The sequence below is a fragment of the Schistocerca serialis genome, chromosome 5, assembly GCF_023864345.2.
Source record: "Schistocerca serialis cubense isolate TAMUIC-IGC-003099 chromosome 5, iqSchSeri2.2, whole genome shotgun sequence".
In the NCBI taxonomy this organism is placed as follows: Eukaryota; Metazoa; Arthropoda; class Insecta; order Orthoptera; family Acrididae; genus Schistocerca; species Schistocerca serialis.
The window spans coordinates 238,532,232-238,548,576 of NC_064642.1; the positions used below are offsets into that span (position 1 = coordinate 238,532,232).

Below are 16,345 nucleotides of genomic sequence, written 5' to 3' on the forward strand. Positions count from 1 at the left end.
CAACTCGTCGGAGCTGAACCCGGTCGAACACATCTTGGATGCGATTGAGCCTTTCGTCAGAGCTCATCGCCCCCCTCCCCGGAATTTACAGGAATTAGGTGGCTTGTGTGTGCTGATGTGACGTGTGTGTGACAACTCCCTCCAAAGACCTACCACAGCCTCATTGCTTCCATATTACGACGCATCACCACTGTTATTCGTGCCAAAGGTGGACATACCAACTATTAGGCAGGTGGTCGTAATGTTCTGGCTTATCAGTGTACGCTACAATCATCACCAGAGTAAGTCGTCAAAAATGTGGAAATTGGAATTATGATTGGATTTGTTCTGCTCACTAAGAATTAGATTTCGATCTTGCAGTTTGTGGGCATAAATTTCAAGCTCCTCCAAGACGTTAAGGTAGCCAAGGCTACAGATGAGAGAAAGTGAGCAATGTGACGGCTGTAACGCGTACGCTGCGACTAACAGCGGTGAAGGAGCCCTCCTGCGCGGCCCTTTGTACACGGCGGCGCATATTGGCCCAACTCGCTTCAAAAGCTGGACAGAATTGGAAAAAAAAGGAAGAAAGTGCGTATGTTCCGACTTGAGTCCCGCTAAATCTTGTGTAGACTTGCCGAATACTGTCGTAACATTCCAGTCTCAAGTCTATATGATACATGCAGTGACAGTTGACGGTAAACAGTGAATCCAACAACAACAAATTCTCCATATTTGTTTGTGTATAATTATTTTCAGGAGAAAATAAGGTGGGTAGAATTCCAGAAGGTGTATTTATGGCATTTTTAACCGGTGTGATGACATATCGACTTAAACCAAACCATTAGCTATATAATTTCCTCTGTGTGGTTCTCGTTCTCTGAGTGGCTCTGCTACTACCGTAATAGTGGACCTAACTAGTTGAAATGTAATTGTCTGCACACGTTACAACTCTTTTAAAGTGCGTGTCATATATGTTGGCGGCCGAGTTTAGGTTCGTTCTGCGCATCTGACGTCACAAAACACAGTCAGCCAAAAGTAATAGAACAAAAGCAATGTCTTGATAGCAGACTTCCTTTTATAGAAAGTTTGGAAAAAGCATTCTTTATACCAATTGCTTCACATTCTATTAATTACTTAAACCAAACAAGCAATAAGACTCCTAACTCAGACGACAGCAAGGAAAGGTGTTTGTATCAATCTCACGAACCGCTTTTTCGCAATAAAGAACAGCGGTAACTGTTTATTTCCTATTGTACTTCGACGAAGCATGAGTAATTTATAGTCATACCAACAGTGTTTGTCAGTCTTTTGCGTGACCTGTTAGACTCCTTATGGAATATTGGAGCCCGACGATTAACGTTAGTGTAACGGTTAAGGTGTTGGGCTACAAAGCGTAAGGTTATGAGTTCAAACCTTATGCAGTGCATGATATTTTCTTTATTTAAAAACAATATCGAAGTGTCTTACTTCACGAATTTTATTCGTTTGAATGCAGTTTTTTGAAATTTCTAGTGCTTTGTCTCTTCATTAACCCTTTCGCTGCTGCAGGCACGTGCTCCCCACATTGCGCACTGTGCGCGATTTTGTCATCACTGCACTGCTCGCCTGTGCAGACACATAGTGTTCCCACTGCTTTGACACACTTATCATTCGATTTCGCAAAAACTATTTGGCCCAAAAGTTTGATTTTTACACATCTTCTTGACTGATACCTTCCCCCCCATAAATGACTTAATTTTGAAGAGTTTGCAGAGGTAAAAGTCCATAGCGTATACTTTCCGTATGGTCGACTTTAGTTGCCATAATGTTGAGAATGAAATGTGGACAAGACACCTAAATTTCATATAAAATTTACTGTATAATAATATCTCATTTAATTTAAGTACCACATAGGTGTCGTATGTAATATTCCGTCTTTCGCCACTGTAATAAAAGTTTTATTTACACTGGGCGCGTTTGGCTTTATTTTAGAGCACTTTAATCAACAGAAGGTATGGCACTTACACAATGGTACTCATGTTCTCTTTCTTGTTTTTGTTCCACAGTCGCAGTTTTACCAATGGTATTGAAATATATTCCTCTTCTGCAACTGTAATAAGCAGCTTATTTAGACCAGACGCGTTTCTCTCTTTTGAAGCATCTTCAGTGGACAGTATTTTGTCTCCTCCATTGCCAAGTCACCTTTCGTAGTTTTGTGCTGCGATAACACAATATTCAACGTTTGTGCCGGCTGATCAGTGTTATAGAAAATAAATGCTGTTTGTGTGCGCCCGGTGTAAATAAAACTTTTGTTACAGTCGCGAAAGATGGAATATTTCTCAATATTACATACGACACCTATGTGATACTTAAAAGAAATGAGATATTGTTATACAGTAAATTTTATATGAAGTTTAGGTATCTTATCCACATTTCATTCTCAACATTGTGGCAACTAAAATCGACCATATGGAAAGTATACTCTATGGACTTTTACCTCTGCCAACTCTTCAAAATTTCGTGCATGGTTTACTATATTTAATGCTGCATAATAACTGCGTTGAACAACGAAACAAAATTAAATCATTTATGGGGGGAAGGTATCAGTCAAGAAGATGTGTAAAAATCGAATTTTTGGGCGAAATAGTTTTTGTGGAATCGAGTAATATGTGTGTCAAAGCAGTCGGAACATCATGTGTCTGCAGTGCAGTGTCTGCAGTGCAGTGACAAAATCGCGCACAGCGCGAAATGCACGGAGCGCGTCTTTGTAGCAGCGAAAGAGTTAATGCGGCCTTGGTGGCTTTACTTCATGAACTGCGCGCTCCCCCCTAAACGTAAGCTTGCGAACTATACCATGGCGCTGCTTCTCTTGACGCGTGCAACTGGCAACGCAGCAATCTCCCGCGTCTGGACGGGTATGCGCGAGCCGCCAAGATAAAAGAATTGAACTATAGTGGCCGGTCATTTTTGCACCGGATGGCAGTGCCACACAATAAAACGCATCCCTCACTATTGCAGTTATCTCACGAACTATTATCTGCACAAGAAAGTCATTAGGGTCTCCTGTAGAATTCTTGGGGAGCTAGTCGAATTGTGATCATAATTTTTTCGCAAACCGAACAGTATTTTTTTATAACATTAATATATCCACGAGTAATATTGTTTTTTTGTTTCGCGAAATGCTGCAGAACTACTCAAATTTTGTACTGAGAACTCCAGAACTAAGACATATCTGTCAATAACTATGAAAAAAAAAAACACATTTCGAGACCAACTTCATGGGACACTCGATATTCTGCAATAACGCCCAATGCCGACATCATTCCATATAGTTTTCATGCATAGATATGCTATGATCGAAGTTGGTCCGTTGCCGATTGGACGGCTATCTGAAGATCCGCAGATAGCTCGGATTAAGAATACCCGGCGTTACCCAGAAGATTTGACACGTAAATATTCCCGTGCGATAACGATGCAAATCGAATTCCATCGGCTTCTGGTACCTTCGGACTCATCCACCTCAAGAGATCAGAAAATGACAATCGAAGAAGATAAACAGAAGCCACCTGAGGTAAGAGACCTGAATTTCGAACCACCTCGCATTTGACAATCAGACAGTGATCCTTCTCAAAGCAATAATGACACAAACGACGAATGTGACCATGATTTCGAATGAAAAAACGTAAAATATCGAATAAAAACATTTCAGTACAGAAATTTCAACTTATAATCTGTTATAAGCGGCCTCACAGTACTTAATGTCCGAAGTTTTACTTGAATCCGATATATTTATAATTTTTGATTTGCCAGACTGTATCTGCCGTTTTGAATTATGTAATTCCGACACCGAATTCCTGATCAGCGACCCAAATGATATAAAAATAATACAGTTTTGTCGGTATTTATAACCATTTGTCTATTATGTCCAGGTTTTGGAGCGAGAGGCCCACTGATCAGCAGTCAGCAGACGACTGACTGGATCGCGGCACAAAACCCAACACAGCGATCACGTGAGTGAGCAAGCCATTATTAAGGCAGGGCTACAGCAACGCTACAGAGATGAACGCCGCCGTCTTCTAAATTATCATGTTTTTATAATATCTTGTAACCTTGACGAACCACAGATTTTAAGTAAGTATATCCAATAACAATGTTCTCACTATACAAATAATGAATACTAATTCATTGAGACTGTACACGTTTTATACAAATGTGACAAATGGTCCAGACGCCAACTGTTGACAGAGCCTTATGGGCTATACTAATAAAGTGGTTTCTACCAATCCATTATTTTGTTATGTGACGCAACATACGAACTTTGCCGACAGTGTGACAGGTTACTCTTGTAACCGATACAGTAGGTGCGTTCCGTTGCATCTCATGTTTGACTGTGGCATAACATTTTGTATTTAAGTAGATTAATTGCTAATTAGTTATTTTGCTGTCTATTATGTCCAGGTTTTGGAGCGAGAGGCCCACTGATCAGCAGTCAGCAGATGGTTCATGTTGAATCGAAACCGTTCATTTAAAAAAATTAATAGCTCAAGAGGCGTAATAAATCAGTTTTAAAACCAGTGATTGTGGAGTTTATCCCCAAGGACATTATATCATTTTTTGCACCACGTCTGCTTTTATTTAGGATCATGTTCAGCTATCGATTGCAAAAGGTTTTTGAAAACGGTGTCCTTGAATGTATTACAGCTCATTAAGGCTCTTCCGATAACAAACCACAGCTATATTTATTGAGGCCACCCCATCTTGAATAGGGTGGAAGCCACTTGATATCTGGCGGTTGCTGCTGGTTCTCATGATTCGCTATCAGAAACATCGGATTCTTATGTCTATTTAGACTCACTGCAATGAATTTCTTATGGCTATTTCAACTGTCAGCCTCTATATCAAGCATAGATCGTCTACACGCCTTCCTGCATTCCGCAATGATACTTTCGCTTTTGATTATCTCTGCTCATTGAGATCAATGTACCGAGTTATGTTTGTTAACTGAACAAAATCTTGAACATTTCTGACTTGTTAACTGTATTATCAGCTCTCAACACACCAAAGATACCGAGGGACAACGATGATGTTATCATTATTAATATAATTCAGAGAGTAGTTTAGCTACAGCAGTACATCTACATCTACATTTATACTCCGAAAGCCACCCAACGGTGTGTGTCGGAGGGCACTTTACGTGCCACTGTCATTACCTCCATTTTCTGTTCCAGTCGCGTATGGTTCGCGGGAAGAACGACTGTCTGAAAGCCTCCGTGCGCGTTCGAATCTCTCTAATTTTACATTCGTGATCTCCTCAGGAGGTATAAGTAGGGGGAAGCAATATATTCGATACCTCATCCAGAAACGCACCCTCTCGAAACCTGGACAGCAAGCTACACCGCGATGCAGAGCGCCTCTCCTGCAGAGTCTGCCACTTGAGTTTGCTAAACATCTCCGTAACGCTGTCACGCTTACCAAATAACCCTGTGACGAAACGCGGAGCTCTTCTTTGGATCTTCTCTATCTCATCCGTCAACCCGACCTGGTACGGATCCCACACTGATGAGCAATACTCCAGTATAGGTCGAACGAGTGTTTTGTAAGCCACCTCCTTTGTTGATGAACTACATTTTCTAAGGACTCTCCCAATGAATCTCAACCTGGTACCCGCCTTACCAACAATTAATTTTATATGATCATTCCACTTCAAATCGTTCCGCACGCATACTCCCAGATATTTTACAGAAGTAACTGCTACCAATGTTTGTTCCGCTATCATATAATCATACAATAAAGGATCCTTCTTTCTATGTATTCGCAATACATTACATTTGTCTATGTTAAGGGTCACCTATCCGCTGCAGAACTTCCTGCATTTCGCTACAATTTTCTAATGCTGCAACTTCTCTGTATACTACAGCATCATCCGCGAAAAGCCGCATGGAACTTCCGACACGATCTACTAGGTCATTGATATACATTGTGGGAAACAATGGTCCCATGACACTCCCCTGTGGCACGCCAGAGGTTAATTTAACGTCTGTAGACGTCTGTCCATTGATAACAACATGCTGTGTTCTGTTTGCTAAGAACTCTTCAGCCCAGCCACACAGCTGGTCTGATATTCCGTAGGCTCTTACTTTGTTTATCAGGCGACAGTGCGGAACTGTATCGAACGCCTTCCGGAAATCAAGGAAAATAGCATCTACCTGGTTGCCTGTATCTAATATTTTCTGGGTATCATGAACAAATAAAGCGAGTTGGGTCTCACAGGATCGCTGTTTCCGGAATCCATGTTGATTCCTACAGAGTAGATTCTGGGTTTCCAAAAACGACATAATACTCGACTAAAAAAACATGTTCTAAAATTCTACAACAGATCGACGTCAGAGATATAGGCCTATAGTTTTGCGCATCTGCTCGACGACCCTTCTTGAATACTGGGACTACCTGTGCTCTTTTCCCATCATTTGGAACCTTCCGTTCCTCTAGAGACTTGCGGTACGCGGCTGTTAGAAGGGGGGCAAGTTCTTTCGCGTACTCTGTCCAGCTCGTGGTCTAGTGGCTAGCGTTGCTGCCTCTGGATCACGGGGTCCCGGTTTCGATTCCCGGATGGGTTGGAGATTTTCTTTGCCCTGGGACTGGGTGTTTGTGTTGTCCTCATCACTATCATCATCATCGTCATCATCATCCGCGTCCCGGTGTGGCGACAGGAAGGGCATCCGGCCACCCCTTAAATTAACCCTTTCAAATCCGACTTTAACCATGTAGAACATGCGAAACCGTTGGACAAAGGCACCAAAAAAAAGAAAAAGTTGAGCTACAGCAGTATTAAATTTCGGTGAAATTTGTCTGGATACAATTGTACAAAGGCTTTCACTAATATGAGTGCAAGGTCCCCTTTCGATCACATCCCTGAAGTGAAAGTGAGAGTATACAAAGAACAGATGCGCTGCCGTAATTTTAACCTGTAACCACACCAACCCCTGCCACCACCATCGGGGTTTACAGACTAGACGTGTGGCAGACGATATCTAACGTTAACAATAAGGGTGTACTTCCATTACGGAATCATCCCGTCACCTCCAGAACGTAGGTGTCAAATATCACCCCAGACATCATGATTTTTTCTCTTTTTCTGGAGCCTCAGACATATAAAATTTTCAAATAGATGTTTCCGCCATTTGACTGCACGTATTGCGTTTATTCACTATCAAGATTTCGGTCTTAGGCCATTTTCAAGTGTTACACTGGAATAAATAAACAATAAAATGTACAAATAACAAAAAGCAGGGAAAAATTTACAAAAAGGAAAAATTTGTTTATTAAATGCACGAGTTGTTAAATTACATGTCAAAAAATCGTCGGATTTGTGTGAAACATAAGTCATCGTCGAAAAGTACATATCATTGTATACAAACCAGTTATGTTGTAAGTGTGAGAATATATCTGCGGTACATAAAAAGGCTAGAAACTTGCATGTCTGGCAAAAGTAGTGGGGCTATTATCTAACACAGATGTAAGCTTCGTTTCACTGTATCCAAACATCAACTACTGTGAGCATAAGTGAAACGATCGTCAAAGATCAGCACAGAGACATCACAATGTGCACCATGTAATCTATGATACGTTAAGGAACAAGGCATTTTTTATTTAACCCGATTACATTATCTTTGCAATAAATACTATAGGAGAGTGTTTGAAATGTATACCATGGAGATCAGATTTCAAAACACGGATATAAACATCATAAAATGCATTATCGTAATATAAATACCAAGAATCATGGAAGTTAAACCTCGTGAGGCAATTAACTGTTTAATATGTGGTGCGTTATATAATTATCCTCCAGGGATGGGAAGAATATCTAAAAGAGCTATATGACACAATAGCAAACCAGAAACTCTGGAACTTGAATCGCACAACAGTGTAAGTGATGACGAGAAAGGACCAACCATCATAATGGAAGAAGTAAAGTTTGCCATAGGTGCAATGCAAAATGGCAAAGCGGTAGGTACAGATACGATACCGGTAGAGATGTCAAAATGCTTGAACCAAGACGGAATGAGAGAAATATTGAGGTTATGTAATAAAATATATGACAGTGGAGAATGGCCTGAGGACTTTCTGACAACAGTAATGATTCCATTACCGAAAAAACAAGGAACCAAGAAATACAGCGAGCACAGGACAATCGGCCTCATTTCACATGCAGCCAAAGGTTAAGAATAATTAATAAAAGACTTGGAAAAGTAATGGAGGAGAATCTTGGCGAGGAGCAGTTTGGCTTTAGACGGAATACGAGCACCAGAGATGCAATAGGGGTCCTACGAATCTTGCGAAAAAGGTTTACTGAAAATGGAAGAGACCTATATGTGTGCTTCATCGATCTAGAAAAGGCATTTGACAATGTGGTTTGGGTTCAAATGGCTCTGAGCACAATGGGACTTGACATCTATGGACATCAGTCCCCTGGAACTTAGAACTACTTAAACCTAACTAACCTAAGGACAGCACACAACACCCAGTCATCACGAGGCAGAGAAAATCCCTGACCCCGCCGGGAATCGAACCCGGGCGTGGGAAGCGAGTACGCTACCGCACGATGTGGTTTGGGACAAGCTAGCGACTATAACGAGGGAAAAGAAAGTGGACTGGAAAACCAGAAGACTTGTAAACTCATTAAATCTTAATCAAAAAGCCTCAGTTAAAGTGAGAGGAGAAAGTACAAACTGGATCGGACTAGGAAAAGGAGTAAGACAAGTATGCTGTTTATCACCTACTCTTTTCAGCCTCTATTTGGAAAATATGATTGACCATTGCTCATTAGATGACAAAGGAGTAGAAATTTGAGGTAGAGGAGTAGGGTGTTTCACATTTGCTGATGCCATGGTCCTTTTAGCCACAGGGGAAAAAGAATTACAGGATTTGCTGGACACCATTGAAGCTAACGGAAAAAATTATGGAATGAAAATTAACGCAAAGAAAACAAAAGTAGTGGTACTAGGAGGAAATAAAGAAATAAAAATTATGCTGAATGGAGAAATACTAGAACAGGTGCAAAATTTTAAGTATCTTGGAAGCAGGATAGACGCCGACTGGAAGCGCACCACAGAAATTAAAACAAGGATAGCAATGGCAGAAGAGGTGTTCTATAAGAAAAGGAGAATTTTCTCCAGCGGTCTGACAGAGAACTCAGGAAGAGACTCATAAAATGTCTTTTATGGAATGTTCTTCTATATGGCGCTGAAACATGGACTTTGAGGACGAAAGACAGAGAAAGGCTGGAGGCTTTTGAGATGTGGACATGGCGGAGGATGGAAAGAATAAGTTGGATGGACAGAGTAAAAAATGAAGAGGTACTGAGAAGAGCGGGAGAGAAAAGATATTTACTAGATGTAATAAAAAGAAAAAAAAGAAATTGGATTGGGCATATATTAAGTAACAATGACGGATTGATAAAAACAGTTTTAGAAGGTTATGTAGAAGGGAAAAGGAAGCGAGAAAGGAAGAGATTCCAGATACTGGATGACGTGATGGACGGTACAACATACAGAAGCCTTAAGAAGGAAGCAATGGATCGCTTAAAATGGAGAGGCAAAGGACCTGCTAATATAGCAGATAACTGGTGATGATGATATATAATTATTTGTCTCATGATGCTAACTTCCATGATTCTCCATATTTGTATTACGATAATACATTTTACAGTGTTTACATGCGACCTTTGAAGTTGGATCTGCATGTTATACAGTTTAAACATTGTCATAAAGTATTTATTACAAAGTTAATGTAATCGTGTTAAATAAACAATTCCATTACCTTTTTCCTTGAATAACATAGTTTCCATGGTGCATATTGTGATATCTCTGTGATAATCTTTGACGATCGTTTCATGCTCGTTTTAGCTGATGTTTAGATACAATGAAATGAAGTTAACCTATGTTTTGGATGTCTAATTTTTTACATCACGTTTTCACTACATTTGCGAAACAAGCGGGTTTCCAGTATTTTATGCACCGCAGTTATGTTCTCAAACTTACCAGACATCTGGTTTGCACTGGGCGAGTCAGGAGGAAGAGTACGTGTCTTGAAGTGTGATAGTATTAGTGATGCTGAACAATAAACGTCAAATGAACATATGTCCCGTTCTTAACAGTTTCCGAGGAAACTGATGAAAACAATGGGGAACAGAACAAATGCAAGTGAGAGTAAATGAAATATTGTGATCTAATGTTTTGTTTAACTGTGTACATTTCCTCACGAAAAGATGTTCAAAACGTTCACCGTCAGCTGCAATGCATTTTGCGGCTCTTGTCGACTGCTATGTTACTGATCTGAGCTCACTTTTACGGTCACTTATTTGAGCCCACACATGCAAAATACGAGCACAAGTTGCAAGTGAAGTGCACATTGAAATGGTCAGTAAAGACAACACGTCGTAACCTAATGACGCTTTGGTCGTATTCGCGTGTGAGTGCTGATGAAGGAAAAGCGACTGTTGCCTGTGATTTTCCTGACTCGACCCATTTTCCTCAACTCCACTAGTCCTTTTCTTCGCCCCTCTTCCTTTCCCTTCAACCCTTGAAGAAGCCACCGGCTCCGAAAGCTTGCAAACTTTAATACATTTTATATGTGTGCTCCTGCCACTACTTGGTGAGTAGATGTTTTATCTATCAACTTAACATTATATTTTCAAAAATAGATTACTTTGCAAGACAGTTAATGTGTTAAATATTTAACGTTAAGCACACAAGTGAGAAAATCTTAGAAAAGATTTGAAATTATGTTTAAAGTTTGTTGGAAATCGGTTAGTGCTCTAATTATCAAACACTGGATGAGTTAAGACGGGTAATTTGTGCTTTTCTTAAAGCAAAAGCTAGTTTTTTTCACGAATATCACTGTTTATGACGTCACGTCTCTTCAAGTCATCTGTAGTAAGTAGTATGGAAGTACTAAATTAAATTTTCCATGCCTGATGCGTCAGTTTTACTGCATGAACACCGAACATGTCATCATTCTGTGATGAGCGTCACGAGAAAATGTTTCGTAAAGGTTTGAAATTATGTGAAAAGTTTGTTGGAAGTCACTGAGTGCTTTCATTATCATATACTGGATGGCTATAAACTGGGTAATTTGCGCGCCGCGCGTTATGCTGCCTCAAAGCATGTATTTAGTTGCTAACTATAATACTTGGCTTACAGTGTTAAATCTTTAACATAAGATTATATCTCTTAGTAGATTATGACAGCATTTTAAATTCGGTCAATAATTATATGAAATATTGAAAATCATGTTTTTGTTTCCCTGGAAGCCATTAAACGGACAGCCTGCAACTGGGACCAGATGACTGAACCACGAATTAGGCATTTAGTAGCATGGAGTCCTTAGTAACCTACTTTTGTAGTAAAATTATGACGATCACGCCTATATAAAATCTGTAAATACATGTTTTATCTGTCATTTACAGTAACGCAAGTTTCTATCTATAATTGTAACGGTTTGAATGACAGTTAATAAATAAAAGAACACACGACCCTTGAACAATCAACTATGCACAAACGTCTTGACGGAAATATGGCCAATAGACATTTTCGTTGTAATCAAGAAGCCATTACGCCTCTCTCAGTTCCGGAATAAAGGCGGTTCTGGAAAATCAATAAACACTTGCGGGTTTCAAAGTTTTCAGGGGAAGCAACGGACACAGTTTTATACCGGAATTAGTGATTTTTTGGCCGAAAGCTACATGCTATTCCAGTGCGTTTGTTGTAAGAGAGTTACCACTAACAAAATTAAAAAATGTACTTGTTTAGCGATTATTCAGGTTTATGCGTACTGTGGAATATAATAAACACAATCTTATATTGTACTTGCAGCTGGCTGGTTACGAACATATGTCAACGACAAAAAAAAAGCTGTAAGTTATTCGCTAAGCATACCTGCAAAACGTTTGTCTGCATCTTCGCAAGAACCAACACTTATCAACGCTGCTAGAACGTATACGAACATTACGTTTATATTTCGTCAATTATGTCATTTACGCCTCAGCATCGCACACACGTTAGTCTAGCCACCGAAGCACCATTCGACTGCGCGCTTGCTGCTTCATTCTGTGCAGTTAAACGTCACGAGTTCCGGCGACCGTCAACTGTTTCGTCCGCTTCCGCGGCAACATCACGTGGCCACCGATAAGAACTGACGCTACAATTAGAAGTACATTCCAGTGTTGTGAACGACGTCATGGAAGGCCGGCCGGGGTGGCCGAGCGGTTCTAGGCGCTACAGTCTGGAACCGCGCGACCGCTATGGTCGCAGGTTCGAATCCCGCCTCGGGTATGGATGTGTGTGATGTCCTTAGGTTAGTTAGGTTTAAGTAGTTCTAAGTTCTAGGGGACTGATGACGTCAGAAGTTAAGTCCCATAGTGCTCAGAGCCATTTGACGTCATGGAAGAAAAGCATATCCTAATGTCGCCGCGATTATAACGAGGGGCAAGAAACGCGCACTTTCTTACTTCATTCGTTGCGCACTATAGTATTTTATCAGTGAATTACGTGACAAGAAACAGAATAATGCATCACGTCTCATTTTGTGTACTGTACTATAAGGACAGCCCAGTCGTAACACTGCTAGTTAACCTATTGAAAAAGTTATTCAATAGATAAAATCACTTATAGTTGAAACAAACAATATTTTTTTCTGCCTCTGAATGTCAATAATGCAAGAACATACATAAGTGTTTATAGGGTACGGAGGAAGGGGTAGGTCACGTTTACCTCTAATGTTTGAGTGAACCAGATAGTAACTGAAAAAGAAAACATCCCGTATTCCTCGAGATCTCCCTTATTACAGTTTTCTGTAAATCTCCCAACTCCTTACTGAGCGCTTATTTCTCCGGTACATTTCGTCAGGGATCACAGTTATAAACACCTCAGGGCAAACGATACTCGCGTTCGAACGGACTAGAGATTTCCCGATACGTAGCAACGTTCGATAAAGTACCGATCTTGATCGAACAATCACACGACATTCGACTCGCGCGGCGCGAGTGCTAGGGATACGCAAGAAACTAGGGACTAACCACAACAATGAGCTATAGCTCTGCATAAATTTCACAATTTCTTTGAAACAGTGGAGGAAACAGCATTAAATCCTACCACTGCGTAAACTGCTACTGCTTTGAACTGTCCTCCCAAAAAAATATTGCTTGGCTGAACCTAATGTATTATTTGATTTGATTATGAAGGGCGGTAATGATTTACCGAGTGGCTTGCAAATGAGCGATTCGATCCCTGTTCACATATTTGAATAACAGAAAAAACTTTACCACATTTTAATCAGTTTCAAAACAATACGGCAGCATTCAGACGAAACAGTCGAGACAACCAGTCAAGAATTAAATGCCTAATAAACGTGACTGTAATTTTTATCGCGAGAATAAATTACATCGGAATGACAGGGCTTGGAGATAGTGTCTTCATACCTCACCAAATCGTGAGACGATCGAAAGCCCGAGAATTACACAGAATCATGATCGCAATCTTCTATTTGTTTAGTTTATGTCGTTACGCGTAACCTGCAAAATGGCTCTGAGTAGGCCTACTATGGGACTTAACATCTGAGGTCATCAGTCCACTAGAACTTAGAACTACTTAAACCTAACTAACCTACGGACATCACACACATCCATGCCCGAGGCAGGATTCGAACCTGCGATCGTAGCGGTCGCGCGGTTCCAGACTGTAGCGCCTAGAACGGCTCGGCCACAATGGGCCGGCCGTAACCTGCAGCCTAGAAGATATTTCAGTGTGTATTTCACAGTACTTTTTATTGTTAAAATCCGTAGCGTATTACTACAGATCGTAGTGATAATACCGTCAAAAGTCGCTTGATCGCAAGCTGATAAAAAGATTTAACAGAACCCGAGATTTCCCGAACTGTGGAGTAAACTGCTCGTACCGTACGGGTCGTGTTCAAAAACAGCCCTAGCTATTAATATTAATCCCGTGAAGTATCGATCGTTCAAATTCCCTGACCGACAGATCTCGAAAGGTTTTCGTATAATAATCGATACTATTGTCGACATATAGTCCTTAGTGTTCCGTACCTCAATCAGTAATAACGAAAACCTTCTATGATCACCTTGTTGTCCGTCTGTCTGTCTGTCCGACTGTTAAGAACCCTTTTTCTCAGGAACAGGTGGATGTGATATGTTCAAGTTTATGTCACATTTTAAGATCTGTGGTCCCCTGACAGTGTAAAACTTTTAAGCCTCTAAATCAATTCAGTCAAAAGATATAGTCAAAGTCGCATGTTTTGACTGTCTAAAACTCACTCATCAAAACCCATAGGGTACTTCCCATTGACCCAGAATCATCAGTTTTTCATCCAGGCTGACTGGGCCGCAGTGGTAAATGTCAAACATCAGACAAGGATTGACTGTATTGCCCTTATGACACGTTTCGAAATTTATCCACCATGAGATATCCAGGAGTGATTGTTGCATGTAGATATGGCGTTTCAAATTGTTTGTCGAACAAACATTCGCAGGGTATGAAACGTCCCCTTTGAACAATTATACAAGACTGTGCTTAACCTGACACACAATATTTTGTTAGCGCAACGCAATCTGACTTTCAAAAATCTCTACAAAAGAATGGCCCTGACTAACATTAAACTATACCTTTCACAAATCACTTACCTCACAAAAATCTTCGCTGCTCAAGCTACTGCAATACAGCGAGCGCCACTACTGCCAGCTAAATAAAAGATTCAAACTATGGAAGGCACTAACTACTGATAGGGATAGTTAGCAAATGAAAGATATTAATAGAGAACGAACAATGTATTTACCTTGATATCATCATGTATAAATATAGCAGTTCATGACAAATTACAAACCTCCGCCATCTCTCTCCCCACATCCACCACTGCTGGCGGCTCACCTCCAACTGCGCAACGCTATGCGCTGTTCACATCCAGCTGCCGCTGCCCAACACTACAATGGCGAGTATTACAACAATGCAAAGCAGACACAGACTGCCCACAGCACAGCCAGTGATTTTCATACAGAGGTGGCGTTACCAATAAAAAAACCTAAACAGCCTACTTACATAGAGAAAACATAAACAGCCTACTTACATAGCCCCCATGCTCCCCACAAAAAATTTTACAAATTTTTTTTTTTGGGCAGTGGCCAATAATGATTTGATAAAATTTTTCATAATTACAATAACAAAGAAATCAAATGCACACACTTATTGATACAACGTTGGTCAAAAGCTAAAATTTTGTCACAGTCCATAAAGACAGTCCTGATCATTCATTACGGTAAAATATAGTGTTTTTCTCAAAGTCTGAGCAGTAGAAGAAAATGCACACAGAAGTAGTGGAGTTCCATGCAGTCTTGAAGAAGTAGTGTTGTCCTTCCAACGGAAAGACAGTGCTGACTCTTGACATGCAGACAGGTAATGGGCCACAACAGAGCAAACCCACTGCAGAGTCAGTCGAAGTTTTGATGAATATTGGTAGGTAGGTCATCACAGAACAGACCCACTGTAGTCCTGGTAGAGATTACGGTATTGGTGGGCCACCAGAGGTGCAGACCCACTGTAGTCCTTGTAGAGATGGCCAGCAGCCATCTGTTGCGATTGTGCAGGTGCACATTCACCATCAAAGAGTCTTGCGGAGAATATAGCAAGTCCATAAACCACCACTTGTGCACTCACAAAGTTTTTGGAATTGTCCTTAGAACCAGCAATGCTGTTATCCAGTCCCTTGCTGAATTATTAACACACGTGCAAACACTAACAGTCCCTACTTCTCACATATTGTCCATATACTATGACCAACAGAAACGTGTGCAGTGAAATGTAACTTACAAGTTAATAATAAGATGAACTGGTGTCAATTACAATTTTATAACATGAGAATACAATTACAAAGATACAAAATACATCATTAAAGAACATAACAATACAGATAACATTTCTAGTAAAACAGGTGTTACAAAAGAATAGAAATAGACATATACATCAGTGGAATTATGACATGAGTACATACATAAAAGATCACAATAACTTTTGAAACATCAACTTCACACATGAGCATCAGACAGAACAGAATTAATAATGTCTAACATCTTTACAAAGTAAATAACATATTATTAATGCCAATTATATTCGAGGATAACAGTATTCCTTATCATAGTGAATGTAGCTTAATATTAAAAGAAGAAAAAATTCTATGAAACTACACAGAGACAGGAAGAAAACAAATACACAAGGGTACACACACACATAGTGGGATAACACCAATAGGAAAGGACAGGGTTCGTTTTCAGTGTAACATTTGGTACTGCAGTCCAACCCAAAACTTCATATATCTTTCCTCT

General features: G+C 40.2%; 1 protein-coding gene across 1 annotated transcript in view; it reads right to left on the reverse strand.

Annotated features, from left to right (window-relative positions):
* Positions 1–12,026, reverse strand: part of LOC126481064 (neural proliferation differentiation and control protein 1) — a 1,141,454-nt gene extending 1,129,428 nt beyond the window's left edge. Inside the window, exon 1 of the mRNA XM_050104548.1 lies at positions 11,895–12,026. Coding sequence (XP_049960505.1) covers positions 11,895–11,964 — 70 coding nt within the window. The 5' untranslated portion in view covers positions 11,965–12,026. The remainder of the gene's footprint in view (positions 1–11,894) is intronic.
* Positions 12,027–16,345: the final 4,319 nt, after the last annotated feature.